This window comes from Chanos chanos, chromosome 7 (assembly GCF_902362185.1).
Source record: "Chanos chanos chromosome 7, fChaCha1.1, whole genome shotgun sequence".
NCBI lineage: Eukaryota > Metazoa > Chordata > Actinopteri > Gonorynchiformes > Chanidae > Chanos > Chanos chanos.
In genome coordinates, this window is record NC_044501.1 from 32,532,451 (window position 1) to 32,548,098 (window position 15,648).

Below are 15,648 nucleotides of genomic sequence, written 5' to 3' on the forward strand. Positions count from 1 at the left end.
TACAAAAGTTAGCTAGCAGTGTGGTTGAAGGTCTCTATATGTACTGCTACTGGTGTCAGCCGTTAGCGACCCAATAAGATAAGTTTAACTTTTATTTTCTCAGACAAACCAGAGAGCGGCTTCACACACACCGTTAAAATTCTTGGGGAGGAGGATTAAGTGTAGATGCGGTTCTTTAGTCCATTTGGAATACCAGGGATCAGTCGATGATTTGACCATGTTGACCAGGGAAATAGCATCATCCACCATGAAAGAACTTAATTTGTGCTTGGGGGACCTAAGCAGGGGTAAGGAATAAACTCAGGTTGGTCTAGCCCTATGTATATCTTTGTACAAATAAACAGTACTTTCAGGCTTATCATATGAGCAGGTACTGTTTGTTTAATTAACTTTCATACGTAATAACGTCATAAGTCACCATAAGAAAACACATGTGAGTGAAGCGCTAAAGGATGATGAAGCTTGTGGTTAAATCAAATTATCCTCAGAAATGACATATTGACTTTGCACATTAAATTAGTGAGTAAATGTACTGGAGCAAAATGGCGAAGATTAACTCAATGAGTGATGCCAAAACAGGAGAAAAGATACTTATCCTTGACATTTGATGAAGCTGATAAAGTTCAGACTGAAAACAGAGCACTAAAACCGTGAAATGCTCTGCAGATTCTGTCTAGGCCGAGATAGAAAGTTTCAGAAGTTAACAAGTAAAACTATGAAATTTCCATGTCTGTTGACTGAAATAATGAAAATAGACAATAAAAACAATTGACAAAAAAAATAAATAAATAAATTCACCATGCAGATACAAAAGTCAATAAAAACATATTAGAGAACGTATACTAAAGAATAAAAGGTAGCAAAATGCATTTCTGCTCTAGCAGTAAAGGTATTATCAAAACAAAATTGATCCTTTAATTTCAAAACATCACAAAATGTGGTCAAATGTATTGATCGTACCCTTAAAGCAACAGGGGGACGGTACATCTTGTATAATTCTTCTTCAGATCCAGTTTATCTGAGATCTAAGGTATACAACAGGTTCACTGCGATATTTCACTGTGGCAGAACATTAAATAGTTACACACGTAGTTACATTGTGTAGTTACACTAGTAGTTACCCGTACAGAAAAGCTCCAGCCCCCCACACACACATACACACACATTAAAATTACCACAGCTTAAGGTCACAAGTTGAAAATGTGATTATTCATGTTAGTTACACAAACACAACTGTAGACCACTGGTCTTTAAGTCATCATAATTACAGTAGGAATAGCTCTAATGAGCCTTCTTGGCCCCTCTCACAACTATGTGAAGTTGTTAGTCATCACTGAAATTAATTTTGTAATTGACCTCCTTAAATTATGGTCAAATCAAAACTCAGTCACTTATCATCCCATTCAGCGGTTGAGGAGCGATCCAATAATATCAAAAATGTCCCGTGTAGATGTCCATGCAAAGTGACAGGAATTTTTGTTCTTCTTTATATTCAACATGTCTAACAGTTCATTTTCAAATTCAGTTTTTTAAAAACAAATGTGGCTGAGTATTTGCTATGTAAGCACAGTCTCCCTCAACCCCTGGTCCATTAGGATTTCAATCAACTCAAGACAATTTTCGGTTATGGAAGGAGCACTAAGCTTTCTCAACTCAAGCCTCTCAAAAGAAGATATGTTATCAATTTGGGGATAAAATAACGTTTCCCAGTCTTTTTTCTACATGTCATAATTCCACAAATTCAAGGCGATCGTCTGCATTTTTGCTGCAGTGCTCAATATCATTATACAAATTGCGGTTATGACACAATTTGTAACTGTACAGTGGCAATTTGTGCAGTGTATTTGCAATGTAGTACTAATGTCCTGAAGCTGTTTATTTGTTAATTTACATATACAAAGATTAATTTGTATCAAGTGAGACCATTCTTATTAGAGTGTTGTGTTTATTATTTGGGGGTCCATCCAGAGTGCAATCTTGCTGTAAGTGTTAAGTTATGGGTTTTTTTCATTTGTTTGTTTGTTTTACAAGATCAGAACTTCAGGAACACCGCGTTCTGCATGCAATGCCCAAGAAACTCTCTGAACTGATTAACGATTATTCATTGTGAGTTGTGTGAGGTATAAGCCAAGAGACAGCTACCAAATCTTGAGGTTTCGATGAATATGTATCACTGAATCCATGTGTACCGACACAGGAATATTCAGTTAAATTGCAGTGAGCGTTTCATGTGGATTATATACGCTAGTCATTTGATAAGGGAGGGTAGCGAATAAAAACAGAATAGAACAAAATTACTGTGTCACTCAAGCAGCGTCTGGTAAATGTAGCCCAAATGACCGTACTGGGCAGATCAAACCAAATTTCCATTCACACTCCTTTAAAAGCACTCTGATCCCAGTGCTTAAAGGCGTCTGATCCAGCCACTCATTAATTCAATCTGGCTCCCACGTTGCTTTGCCTGCGTAAATTAGAGCAAAATGATCACTCTATTTATTTCGATTCTGTGATATAAAAGGAAGAGGTGTATGAAGTATGGCAGCTTGGAGCGGAATCGTTGGTTTTGTTCTGTAGCTGGTTTTAATTCCAGCCACAATAGCCAGTTAGCTCAGTGCAGTTGCATTTGTCCCGCTTCAGGCAGACGCTCGGTAACATAAGGCCACGGCAAAGCACGACATCTGATATGTAATGAGGCAAAACAGAACAATTTGCGAATGGTTGAGATTCTCAGTCAACCACTGGTATTACCATTCTCACCCTTGTCCATGTACACATCTACAGTGTGGGAAAAGCACAAACCCTACACCTCATCTGAATGGAGCTTAAAGCACATGTACAGCAAGCTTCTTTTTCCTTGCCCCGAGGGGAAGGCAAGAAACATTTCTCTGGCTGGCTTGTGTTAAGTTTTTTTTTTTTTTTCCACAGTGAGAGGACAAAACTGTAATACATGAATAGTCCAGAGTGAAGCTGACAGTGGCCAAAACTGTGGCCAAGCTGTTGGTATATACAGCAAAATTATATCAACCACAGGCATCTTGTTAAAGGAGGTGGAATCAGTGCTAAGTCTCAATGTCTCCGAGCAAATCGATCAAACCTATCGTAAAACAAACAGGACGAAACCGAGGGAATGAACCGTTCAGTTTTATATGAGAGCTACATGTTACAAGAGGTTTAGGCATGGTATTTTGCATAACGTTTCTCAAGTGATCTCTATGCGTCCGCTCTCATTTCGATCTCGAAGATGTTTCCGGTCATAAATTATGCTCACTAGAATGATAGCTTGAAAAGTCCCGTTAGTGTCAGTATCTCAAATTTGCTTTATAAACTGTGTCTTCGTATTGTGGGCATATAAACGGAAGCTGGTGAGGCTCTCAGTGCTGCCGTTCTATAAATGAGGCATGCAATTCAAAATGCTTCTCATAACATGGCTGAATGTGATATTCTAAAGATGGTTCTCGTGAGTGTTATTGCATGTTTGTTTTCCTCAGTCCGCAGTTGCTCTGAGTGTTAGGTTTTAAAACAAGTGGGAATTGGCAATAGAATAAATAAATTATGATCCCACATAAAATGGAGGAGTACTGAAGGAAAACGTTAAAATCAAGGAATATTTACTTTGAAAAATCCATTTTGATTTTGATTGACCTAGCAGGTGTTTCGTACTTGATGATGAGAGAAAAGTTACCGTCTCGGTGTAAAATGTAATGTCGTCGGTATTGCGGCATGAAGCACGCCCAGACTTCCATCTGGAAAAAAAAACGAAAAACAAAAAACCCTTTATTTAACCTTGCATTTTTGTCAATGAAAACTGCGATAAAGAGTTTGCTCATCTCCGGCTACTGTTGCTAACACTCAAGATGTTGTGTGATAGTGTTTGTGTTGTGCATTTTGTGCTGTTTGTCCTTAGGGACTTCCTGGTCTTCCTACCCTGGCTGCATTGCACAGCAATCAGATCCTGACCATGAAGGTTTGTTGGAGTGACTGCCTAGCTGCTAAGGCAGACCTTATGGGTACAGCACACTGAAAAGAGACTGAGTTGACAGCGTTTTTTGTCCCCCCGAGCCTATTTGATGTCAGAGCTGGCCCACACGCTATTGCGTCAAATTAATGAAACCCAATCAGACGCCATCGTGGCCCTGAGCTACAAGCCGCCTCGTAAAGAAAAGGGGTTTCCTCTCCATATACTGTAGACTAACAGGGATCCAGGAAAGCAGTCTTAACAGAAAAGCTTTTTTTTCTAATGTGTAATTAATTAGAAACAGAGTTTATATTTTCTAACCAAGACTTGGTCTGGCTAATGTCCACTGGTGTAACATGAGTGGAAAGAACTTGAGAAAAGTGTATTAAATGATAAACTAAAGTGGCAAAATTTTTTCAAGATTGTTGCCCATGGCTCACCACAAACCACCCAATCCAATCTACTTCTTTTCAGCACTTGTTCAAATGCACAAAAATATATCTCCTGGACCCCAATCACCTTTTGTATTCAAAAATGAATTTACCACGGTGGAGTGTATGAAAATAACATCTCTAAAAGCGTTATTGTTTTCAGAGGTATAATGACTTCTTTGAGCTGTCCAGATGATCCAATCATCCAAAAAGAGCATTCATATTGAAATAAAAACTAAATTTACAGTGACCACTTCTGGTTTCAGTGTGTGCTGCTCCTCGGGTCTGGCTTGGCGCTTCGCGCTATTGTGATGATGGTGCTTTCAGTGAGGAGAAATTGACATTTTTCCTTGCTTTAGTGAACCTCACAGTGGTGTCCCAACACCGCTGAGGTGGTAATTGTGGGTTGTGGCACCCAAAGGCTGAGGTCCCTAGCGTGGAAAAGTGTGGATTTCTACCCCGGGCATGAAGGCGCTGAGTTGGATCTTCTGACTCCAGCCCTTGTTCTAATCTATTTTTATGCCTTTTTATTTCCTGCCTCTTCCTCGTCCTCTTCTTCCGGGATCTCATTCGACTATCTCCTCCTCTCCAACCTCTCTCACCTTTGACCTTCGACCTCTTCACCTCATATACCTGCTCAGATGGTCTTCCCTAAGATCAATCATGGCTTTCTTTCAGCTGATCAGCAACTCATTAAGCGCCGGCTCATTAAGGTAGTGCCTGTCCTCGATCTGCTCTCTCACTTATCCCAGAAGTCTTCTCTCATGGCTCTCCTTCTTCCTCTCCATCCTTCAGTTTTCCCTGTCAGCTTTCAGGCAGAAAAGTATGAAGTGTGTACTATGGAGTAGGCTTTTATAGATTAGCTGATTGCTATTGATCATATTCGGAACTCCACTATACATATCGGGACCTTGTGCACTGAAGTGTTTCGCATTTTCCAATGTATATGAGGTTTATCAAGATAGGCCTATTGAATATAGTCAAGTTGATTATTAATTACAGTAAATGGGCAGTATTCACAAAGAAACTGAACACAAAAAAATTGATGTCAATCCTGAGTATGACTTGGAGACTTGAAGAAAGCAAGAATTATAGTTCACGTAATGTTAACGTTTCTTATAATCTAAGAAGACAGCTCCTGCTGTTAGTTGATTTGTTGATCACACTTGAAATTAAGCTCTGATAAATATGATGAATGTCTTCATCTCAAGTAGAGTTGGTAGGAAATCTGGGGACAATTAAAGGCAATTACACATAGAAGTTCCAATTGAGAATTTGCATAGTGGAACTGTCCTTCACGGTCATAAATCAATGGACTGAGAAAGAGAGAGTGTGAAGATCTCATCTCTAGCCTTATGCTGGTGATGTTGGCTTACATTCCAGAGTAAGTCACAAATGTCCTCCATGTTCTCAACAATAACTTTCGTACCTTTTCCATTCTTTTTTTCACGTCTTAACTGTAAAGGAATCTCAGATCCGATGACTATAATGCTTATATCATGTAAAATGTAAAATATCATGTCTGTTTTACTCCTGTGTGTGACTTTGATCTAACATGCCTTCATTATCTTCTCTACAGGGTGATCAGGGCCAGGCAGGACCACCAGGGCCTCCTGGTCCACCAGGTCCCCCTGGTCCCAGGGGACCCCCAGGGGATACAGGCAAAGATGGACCCAGAGGAGTGCCTGGGTTAGCAGTGAGTAACTTTACATCTAGGGTGTCCAAACTGATTCACGGAAAGCAGATCAGAGAAAATGCGTGACTCGTGTGTTTTCTGACCGTGTTATGAAAGTCGTGATTTATAGCTAATTGAAAGGTTATCCTGAAAAATCACAATACACACTGGCCCTCAAGGAAACACTTAACAGTGTGAGAGAAATGGAATGAACACAAGATGACCCGTACTGTGACCAATTATCCCCACATCTCAGAGACTCTCTGGATCCAATAATCTGTCTCACTGACAGGTTGATATTCAGCATGTCTAGCATTTTCCCTTCTCACTTTCTATAACTTCATCCGTGTGTGTGATGTTGTCGGTGGCCTTATGTGTTAATTTATAGTCATTCTGACTGAGACACAGGGGGAAAAAACATAAATAAAAAACAGAAAAGCCATTCATTTATTACAAGTCATAAAACATTCCCAGATTCCTGATAGATCTCTGCTTTTTTGGCTCCATTTGTCCTGTAAGTGTAAAAATAAAGTGTTGTTTATCTGTTTCACTCCAAGCTAGATCATTATACTGTTTCCAGTGGCTCATTTCTGATACCGATCCAGGCGGGATGTGTGTTTTTTTTTTTTTCAGTGCTTTATACTGATTGAGCTAGTTTTCTTTTCTCGAAGCTCACCTTTACTTTTTAATGACTAGATAAATAAGTCAGTGTTGGAGGACAGAAAGTTTTGAGATACAGTCTCTCAAAATGCTTTTATTTTTGTGCCCTAGTAAATGCAATGAAACATAATAGGATTTTTTTCTATCTTTGCTACATCAGTGGATTCTTATCCCATTTTGCTTAGAGTGAACATAATAACCATCCAGCACAATTGTTAATTTGCTCATTAAGCTTCACAGTATGAAAGCAAGATTACATATACTTATTTGATGGGAAAACATAGAGAGCAGTGGTAGAGGACACAGTGGTAACTGATTTTTACAACTAGTAGCTGATTTTAAAATCGCCCCTTTGTTTACATTACACATATTGTTATGTATGAATAATACATTAAATTAAAGATTCGTATTTTCTTTTAACAGGGAGACCCGGGAACTCCGGGAGAGGATGGTCCCATGGTAAGATGCTTCATAGTTCAGTCCAATATACATACTAATAAGCACCAAACAATTAAATTTGTTATTTCTTTCCCTGGAGAACTACTCTTTGTATGAGTGAATAGTATCCCCTAAATACTGAATTAGGATGCTATTTTTGTTTCTATCCAGAGAGTAAACAAAATGACTCAGAGCCAGCAGAGACTCATATGAGAACTGGGACTACAAGGAGGTTTAAATTATGATTATTATTGATACATCATTTGCAAGCTGTGTAAATTTAGAGTTTGTTTGATCCATAAAACCACATTTATGGTAAAAAAAAATTGAACGACTTAGAAACTGCTTCCACTTCTTATGGAATTGATAATACAGCCATATGCTGCCTCTTAAGAGAGTTGCATGCTGATATGTTTTCTCTTAGCTTTATCATGTTGATGTAGTTGGCCATCCATTGAACAGTATTCAACTTTTAAATAGACTAAACCCATTTTAATTGACTTTCGCTGTTTCACGACAATACATCAAGTGAGAGCCCTTTCTTCAGCTGTTTATGGCAATTACTAAAACAAATGCAATCAGTTAGGGGTGCTGTCTCTCATTTAAAATACCCTTTCTCTAAGCGCAAGCTATATTGTTACTGGAATTCAAATACTGACTTACAAGAACCAGTTTGAATCTCAACAGAATTTGTATTAAACCTAGCTTAAAATGTTTATTTTCACACATGAAACCAATTACGGGGCAAAACTGTTCCAATTAACAGTAATTGGATACTGCTTTTGGTGTTTAGCAAATAAGCCATTTAATGAAAGTTCCGTATAAAAATTAATGTCAGCTCCGACTGTATTCCTCGGTGCCAAGAAAGCGAGGACAGAGAAAATAGGCAAATGATCACGCAAAAGCAATGGGAATTTTGAGAAGAGAACAGAGAGTGCCAGGGATGTCCGGGAACTGCAACCCAGCACAATAAACTAAAATTTGTACATCACTGGCACTCTGTGTGGAATTAAAGCATCAGAAAGAGGGGGAAGAAGATGAATTTGTACCAGGGAAAGTGTTGAAAATGTTTTTAAACTCCTGCTTTGTTTTTACACTGATTTCTTTTGAAGATCAAATTATGCATTGGGTCATGGTCTGTTTCCAGATGACTCTTTTCCATTTCTCTGCAAATGCAAATCAGATACATGAACTTTTTTTTGTATCTTGGCATAAAAGTATAATCTCACACTTTATAAATAGATTTAATGCAGAAAAACACTAATAGAGATGAATGAATGAATGAATGAATGAATGAATGAAATGTTAAAGTTGATATACTGACATCAATTCATATCCCACTGGACCACTTTTACTCTGAAAAAAGACCTCTGACTACAAAAGAGAGATTTAGGTCCCCTCTCCAGCAATACAATGGGGTTTAAATGAATGAAAAATACCCCTGCGCCTCTCAAGAAATGTCCAGAGGCTTAGTGTTTCAGTGGTTTATACAAACTGGGACACTAATGTACTTTTAACAAGAAAGAATATCATCATTATGGCATTTCTCTGGTGTGAGACCAGTACATGTATAACCCCATGGCTGTGAAAAGACATAAAACGTCCACTGACACACAATGGGGGGTTGCAGGTTTGAAGGTTTTCAGTGTCTCAGAGTGTCCACAAAAAAAAAATTACAACTGTTACCCTCTAGGTAAACTCTCTGGTTGTCCACTTCTACAAGTTCTCTTAATGAGAAATGGGAACTGGCTCCATACCAGCTAATAATTTTATGCATGAAACCTTTTTGTCTATTCATGAAAACATAAACATTTTGCTTTGTCTGGAAAATTTGGAGCAAAAGTGACAGATATGCAATACACACAGACATCCAACACACAGACACAAAAAGAACATTTAAATCCAGTGAAACACTGAAAATGCAGAAATCACAAACCAGTAGAGAGAAGCTTTTAAGAGATCTTCTTTTACAAAAGTGTGCAGTACATGCCTTTGTGCTTGTGCTAAGTTCAAGAGACACTCCTCCAGACCAACTGAAAATGACTGTGCCTTAAAAGCTACTTCAAGTCCATTCTGGCCATGAACACGTCTGTCTCTTGTTCATCAGTGAATGCACTCCCTTTGTGAAGTCCACCAGTATTGCCTTTGATTCAAACATGACTTGGCCTGAATAACTGCACTATGTTGAGTACCCTCTTACAGTTCTAGACTAGAGAGTCAGTCACAATGGCCTGTGCGGTTCTTTAAAAAAAGCTTCTTTTGTAAAGCAAAGTTATAAAGTGGAGTGAAGCTAGTCACTCAGGCTACTTTCAGGTGGAAGTAGCTAATTAGCCCTTTTAATGAATATAATTCCAACGCAGACAACAGTGATTATTCAAGTTTACAAAAGGCTGTCTAAGAAAATGGTCAAGACTCTTTTTTTGGTTTGTAAGCTGCTCACAAATGGGAAGAGGAAGTGTTTAACTTTTATTTCAATGTCAGTGCCTTTCTTTCAATCATGAAAAGGGTGGTTAAATCTGTAGACAAAGGTTCAGTTGAAGAACTCTTGAGTCTGGGATACTGAACAGGAGAGATGTAATGTCTACAGAGGAATAAACCACAGATTTCCTCTGCAGACATATGGAGAACCTCTCGGCTTCTCTCCCAATGTGATATTTACTATTAAATCCATCACTCGAGGGAACTGAGGAAGATCTGAATATGATACCTTGAAAATGGCTTGAACTTGTGGGGGATATATACCACGATTCATCACTGAGGCCAGAAAGCAAGCCTGTGTTTATTTGACTGTTAAAGCGGAGAAAAGGCAGAGAATTCGACTTCCACGTGCACCCCTTGTGCATGTTGACTGGGACAGGATCAGAGCCACTTCCAGGATTGAGTCCCATTAAAAGGATGGTCGTGATGAGCCAGCTGGCATCGTCCCTTAACTGAGTCGGTGACATCAGAGTTTTTGGCAAACCGTGCGTGACCAGACAAAGCAGTGAGCAGTCAGTTGAAGAAGTGCCCCATGATGACTTGGCACTCCGAGACCAAGCTTCAGTGAAGACAGGACAGTGATAGATCTTCATGGTCCACTTCATGTTCCGTCGCTCACAGCTTTCTCTATAGTATGGAAGTAAGGAATCAGAGATGGTACTTAGAAGGTGACTCTCTCTCACCAGAGTGTGGGTGAATATGACACTGCATTACCTAATAAGGGAGACTTCTACTTTTGTTTTTAAGCTGGAAATCCCAGTGGATGTTTATACCACCATGACCTACCCACCATTCATAAACTCAGAGAGACCTAAACATGAGGTAGTTGATGCTCCAAACAAGGAGAGATAAAGTTTTTTGTTCAGACATGTGCCTCAAATCTTCTGCACTTTTTTTTGTTCGGCATAAACCCAGCGCTCTACTCCAACAATAAAATGAGATGAATTGGGAAAAACAAAGTCGCCAAAATTAAAGATAGTATCAGGGCTGGTTTTCTTTATCATGACCTCATTAAATAGTCTTATTTGTGATTCAGAAGAGGGAGCAGACTGAAAGAACAGCAGTATGTTTTTTCCCTCTCAAACAAAACAAGGGTTTGATTGTAACTCTTGCTTCGTCCAGTATGCCAGAGGGGCTTTCACTTCTTGCAGCTCTTACAAAGACAGGGCGAGTCAATCTCGAGAGACTGAGCTGGCAGGAGAATTCTTTTTTTTTTTTTTTTGTACATAACATCATGACTCTTTTTCTGTTTTTTTTTCTCTCTTTTCAGGGACCTGAGGGCCCTCAAGGACCAAAGGTACAGTTGAAGTCATCCATTTCAAGAATAATTAGCCCGCTTTTCTTAGTGTAGTAACTGTGTCATTGACAAACATGGGATCACCCATTTTGTTTCCTTGGGACCTTCAGTGGTGGGAACAGTATCCAAATGCTATACTTAAGTAAAAGTGAAGACATCAAACCAGAGTATTTTTTTTTATTATTAAAATTGAAAGTCACCCATTAAAATACTGTTTGAGTAAAAGGCAAAAGTTCTGGTTTTAGATGTACTTACTTATCAAAAGAAAGAGTCAGTGTTGTAAATTGAAATCCATCAGGCCTATATTAATTAAACTAGCCAGAACCTCCTCACTGGCACACCAACTTACCTCTTGTCCTCCAAATTTTCCCTCAGAAAATTAAGTTGTTTATGTCATGAGAGGAACTGAAAAAGACAGACAGACATGGAATGTCAGCAAAAGTCGGTGAGACAAAATGCAGAGTTAGAGGAGAGACAAAGGAATAGGCTGAGAGTCCCCGGAGGGGCTGATATGGACAGCAGATGTATTCTGTCTTATCGTCAGGTAGCTGCCAGTGTTTTCCAGCATAACCTAATTAGACCCTTCCTGTCTGAGTTGTCATCTGTTGACAGGCTCCCGATACCCGGGAGTCTGATGACTTACCGCTGTGTTAATGACTCGCAAACCGACGGGCCCACCTTGAGCCCTCATTTGGGCGTACCCTTAAGCCAAACTGAGTCCATATGCTTCAGTGGAAACGGTTAATATTTTACATAAACATACATTCTGCAATGTTCTTGAGTCTTCTGAAGGTAGTTGGTGTGGCAATTTTTTTTTTTTTTTTTTACATCTAAAATGAATATTGAAAAAGCGTTTGCAGGTTTTGCCCTCAGAAAAGATTTTTAGGTTTGCTTGACTCACCATAATGGGAAAAGAAGAGCTTTTAGTAGACATGTATGGAAGTGCACTCATTCTCATGACAATAAGCGTTCTTTGATAAAAAAGCGATTGCTTAGTTGTGGAGCTGCACACATAGCAAATAGTATTAACCACTTAAAAGATCTCACAAGTGTAAATTATTACGTCTAGACAAGTATTAGAGGGCCATATAAACACAGCAGAACTCTCTTTCTTTTTTTTTTCTTATTGCTGACTAAACGTCTCGACAGGTCAGATCTCAGATGACTGCCTGCTAAGTCACTCCTACATTGCCGGTCTTAAAATACAACATGCAATATTTATCCTTGACAACCTCAACACTCAGTTCAGGGTCCAGCAGGTGAATCAAAGGCTTTAATAGCATGCGACTTCTTTTTCTCACCCTGCGCTAATGTGTTTTATAGAGCCTAGCAATGGAAAGAGGTCTCACACCCTGTTGTGTCCCTGTCTGTAGTTGAAAGGTTTCTGCAGTTGGGCAAGACAACTGGCAGGATCACAGTAACTCTCTGTCACTCCCTGTTTTAGCTTGCACAAGGGAGTGTACTTAAATATAGTCATGTGTTACAGTCTTTTAAAACAAAAACATAATAGTTCTGTAAAGTCAAACTAGTCCATGACAAGTGCCAATAATTTATGCCCTATTAAGAGGGAAAAAATCGTTAAAATTTAACTGTAATGATTCTGTACAAGCAGTGTTTTGTAGAACCAGATTTTACTGAGTATGTTTTTGATTTTCAGGGTTCCACTGGGACCTCTGGTGCTCCAGGTATTCCTGGATTAAAGGTAAGATCACTTATTTGTTTGCTTTGGTATTATGTAAGTCCTCAGGTCTGGAATAGTGATACCAACCAATTTTGGGAGCCATATAGTGTTTGTTATTAGATCTTAACCAGCTTTTAAACTTGTCTTTCAGCGAATGTTTGGGAAACTTCAGTCTTTAGAGGCTTTTAGGAGATTTCCTGTCTAACCCTGACAGTGTGTTAGTCTTGTACTCCTAGACACAACTTTCTACCACCATCTGTCTGATCTCCTGCAGGAAATTTATCATCAGTATAATGAAATTTTAAACCATTGTCGTCTTCATGAAAAGTCTCTTGGATTATATCCAAGAGCCAAAATCTCAGACCTATGGCATATGGCTGAAATTTCCTCTGTGTGACTCGCACATCTTTTTACTACTTTAATTCATTCTGTGCAAGCTTCTAAAAATTCCTTAACTTATAGATTTTGCATAGATTTACATTTCAAGTCCAACTTAGACAGCAAATTTGTGAAGATGAAACTGCTTTCAAATGGACGCATTCCATACAGGCCTATAGAGGTTAGAGTACTCCAATATTAAGATGCTTATTCCCATCTGGATTTGTGCAGCCCTGCAAAAAAAAAAAAAAATGAAAGGAACAGAAAACATCTGACACGCAACCGCTTTGCAATCTTCGCAGTCATTTAAAAAGATATGAAAAGAGAAGCAAGGCCTCTGTTAATAGAAACCAGAAAAAGACCATTTTCTAGGGGGGGAGCCATATACAAGTTGGAAACAACAAAGGGTGAAGTTGTAATTCCATGCTTGTGTTTGGACCGTGGGGTGCCAGAACTCGTGAAATAACTCTCTGATGCTGGGTGCAATCCTGTTAGAAAACGAAGTTCTGGTGTTAAACACCATTCCTAAGAAACGCTCAATACAGAAGGGTCTGGTCCCACTAGTCGACTTCAAAAAAACAGTCAGTGGTGGCTTATGCAACAGACGTTGTGATGACTGCCATAAATACTTCAGTACCAAACAAGAGCCACTGGTTGATGACAGGTGCATTCATTTGAACCTGATACTTTATCAAAATTATGAACACAGCATGAACCATTACATGTTTAGAGATATTTGCCTTTTACTGGACAGATGTATACTAATGAGTAATAGTTATCATGTCAAAGGTCAGCGTAACATCATGTAATAAGGATATGTTTTGGTTTGTGTCACAGTTTTGCTTGACAGAAAATTGAACCAACTCAGAACTGAAGTTTTGTCCTTCTTTTTAATCTAAACATAGAAAAATCACACAAAAACAAATCTAACATAAACGGCAAGAAATCACCTGAGAATGAAAGAAAAATAATCTTCAGTACTTTTTATTTTAACGTTCTTCTTTTAGAAAATAAGTACAAGCAAACTAAGCTAGCGACAGTTATTTTAAGGCTCTCCTCCCTGGCAATGAGTGAAATAAATCTACGTATCAGTACATTTTACATTAAGGTTCTACTGTACTATGAGAAAATGACTGCTTGAAAACTATGCTTGAGCACCTGTCATTTTGAAGTTCTTCTTTTAGAAAATCAGTGTAAGATAACTAAACTTGAATAAACAGACTGTTGCTCAAACATGTCATTTCAGCAGAGAAGGAAAAATAGATGACGATTGCAAAAAAGGGGGGGACTCTTACCAGAACTGAGGTGAAAAAAAAATAAATCCATAGTTTACTACAAACACACAATGAACAAAACCAAGGACAATAAAATGTTTTGGTTTTGGTACAAAACCAGTACACCCCTATTGATAATAGATCTAATTCTCACTTAGACGTTCTGCAGGATGACAGAATATCAACAAACTGACCCTAAAGCTGAACCTTATCTTAAACAAGGCATGACCCCATCACAGCCCATGCTTTTCCATTGGATTATGTATGACAGCTCTGGAAAATGACTAGAACTGAGTTGATACAAACAAACCGAGGAGCCCACATGCTTTCTCTGTGGGTCATGACCCTTTCAACTCCCTAGCGCTTGAATTCACATGACAGTCAGTTGGGAAAGAAGACTGAGTCGATCATTCTGTGTGTTCCGTTGTTTGTAGGGGGAGGTGGGTGCGCCAGGATTAGATGGGACTCCTGGCGCTAAGGTTTGTGACACATGTCATGCACGTTGCAAGTTCTCCCAAAAAATCACGACATGATTCATGGGAAATACTTTATGAGGGAGATTCATTGCCTTAAAGATTTTTCATCAGCATTTGCGTCCGTCTTTGGTAAACTGTCTGAACTCATTTGTCATCGAGCCATCAAAAATTCACCAGAAAGTGAAATACTTTGGTGCTAACTGCATCGACGTGTCATTTTACTTTCCTAGTGTGAAATAAAGGAAGGTGAAACGCTGACAGCAATTATGTTATGACATGAGCAATCATGAAGGGTTGTCATCCACCATTAAACCACATTTTCTGCCTGCCTGTTCGTTATTGGATATCTGTTACATTTGGAAATTGTTTGAGAATAATGTTGTTAGTTTCATATCATTACATTTGGTGTCTTTACTGTTGCTTGGATCCCTTACATCTCACGAGAATATGAGAGTTTGTTTTAAAATGATCAATGATACAGAATGTCACATTTGTCAAACAGCCCAAATGTTGTCTGAGGAAGGGGTAGCTGAAACATGAGCACTGTATTTAATTAAATATAAATTTAACCTCAGATACAAATTTTCTTGGGATCAGCTGCCATCATTAAGCATATTAGAGCACTCCATGGACTTTATGTATTTAACAAACTCTGCTTTCTTTTCCAACAGGGTGATAAAGGAGATCGAGGTGAAAAGGTAAAGCCTTACAACAAACATTCAGATTTTAAATTTATTATTTGGGCATGCAGCCCACTCCACAACTTTAGCTTTATGTATAATGATGTTTTGTTTCTCCAAGGGAGTGTTTAGCCACTATGTTAGACCTCTGTGATAACAACAGGCATGAGATCATCACAGAATTAAGAGTAAACTCAGTGAATATTTTGACTAGAACTGATATCC

The 15,648-nt window shown here is 38.7% G+C and overlaps 1 protein-coding gene across 1 annotated transcript in view; it reads left to right on the forward strand.

Annotated features, from left to right (window-relative positions):
* The window catches only part of col25a1 (collagen type XXV alpha 1 chain), a 134,810-nt gene that overhangs the window by 93,097 nt on the left and 26,065 nt on the right, over positions 1–15,648 (forward strand). The window contains exons 7-13 of the mRNA XM_030779491.1: positions 5,028–5,099; positions 5,966–6,082; positions 7,145–7,180; positions 10,908–10,934; positions 12,592–12,636; positions 14,702–14,746; positions 15,415–15,441. Coding sequence (XP_030635351.1) covers positions 5,028–5,099; positions 5,966–6,082; positions 7,145–7,180; positions 10,908–10,934; positions 12,592–12,636; positions 14,702–14,746; positions 15,415–15,441 — 369 coding nt within the window. The remainder of the gene's footprint in view (positions 1–5,027; positions 5,100–5,965; positions 6,083–7,144; positions 7,181–10,907; positions 10,935–12,591; positions 12,637–14,701; positions 14,747–15,414; positions 15,442–15,648) is intronic.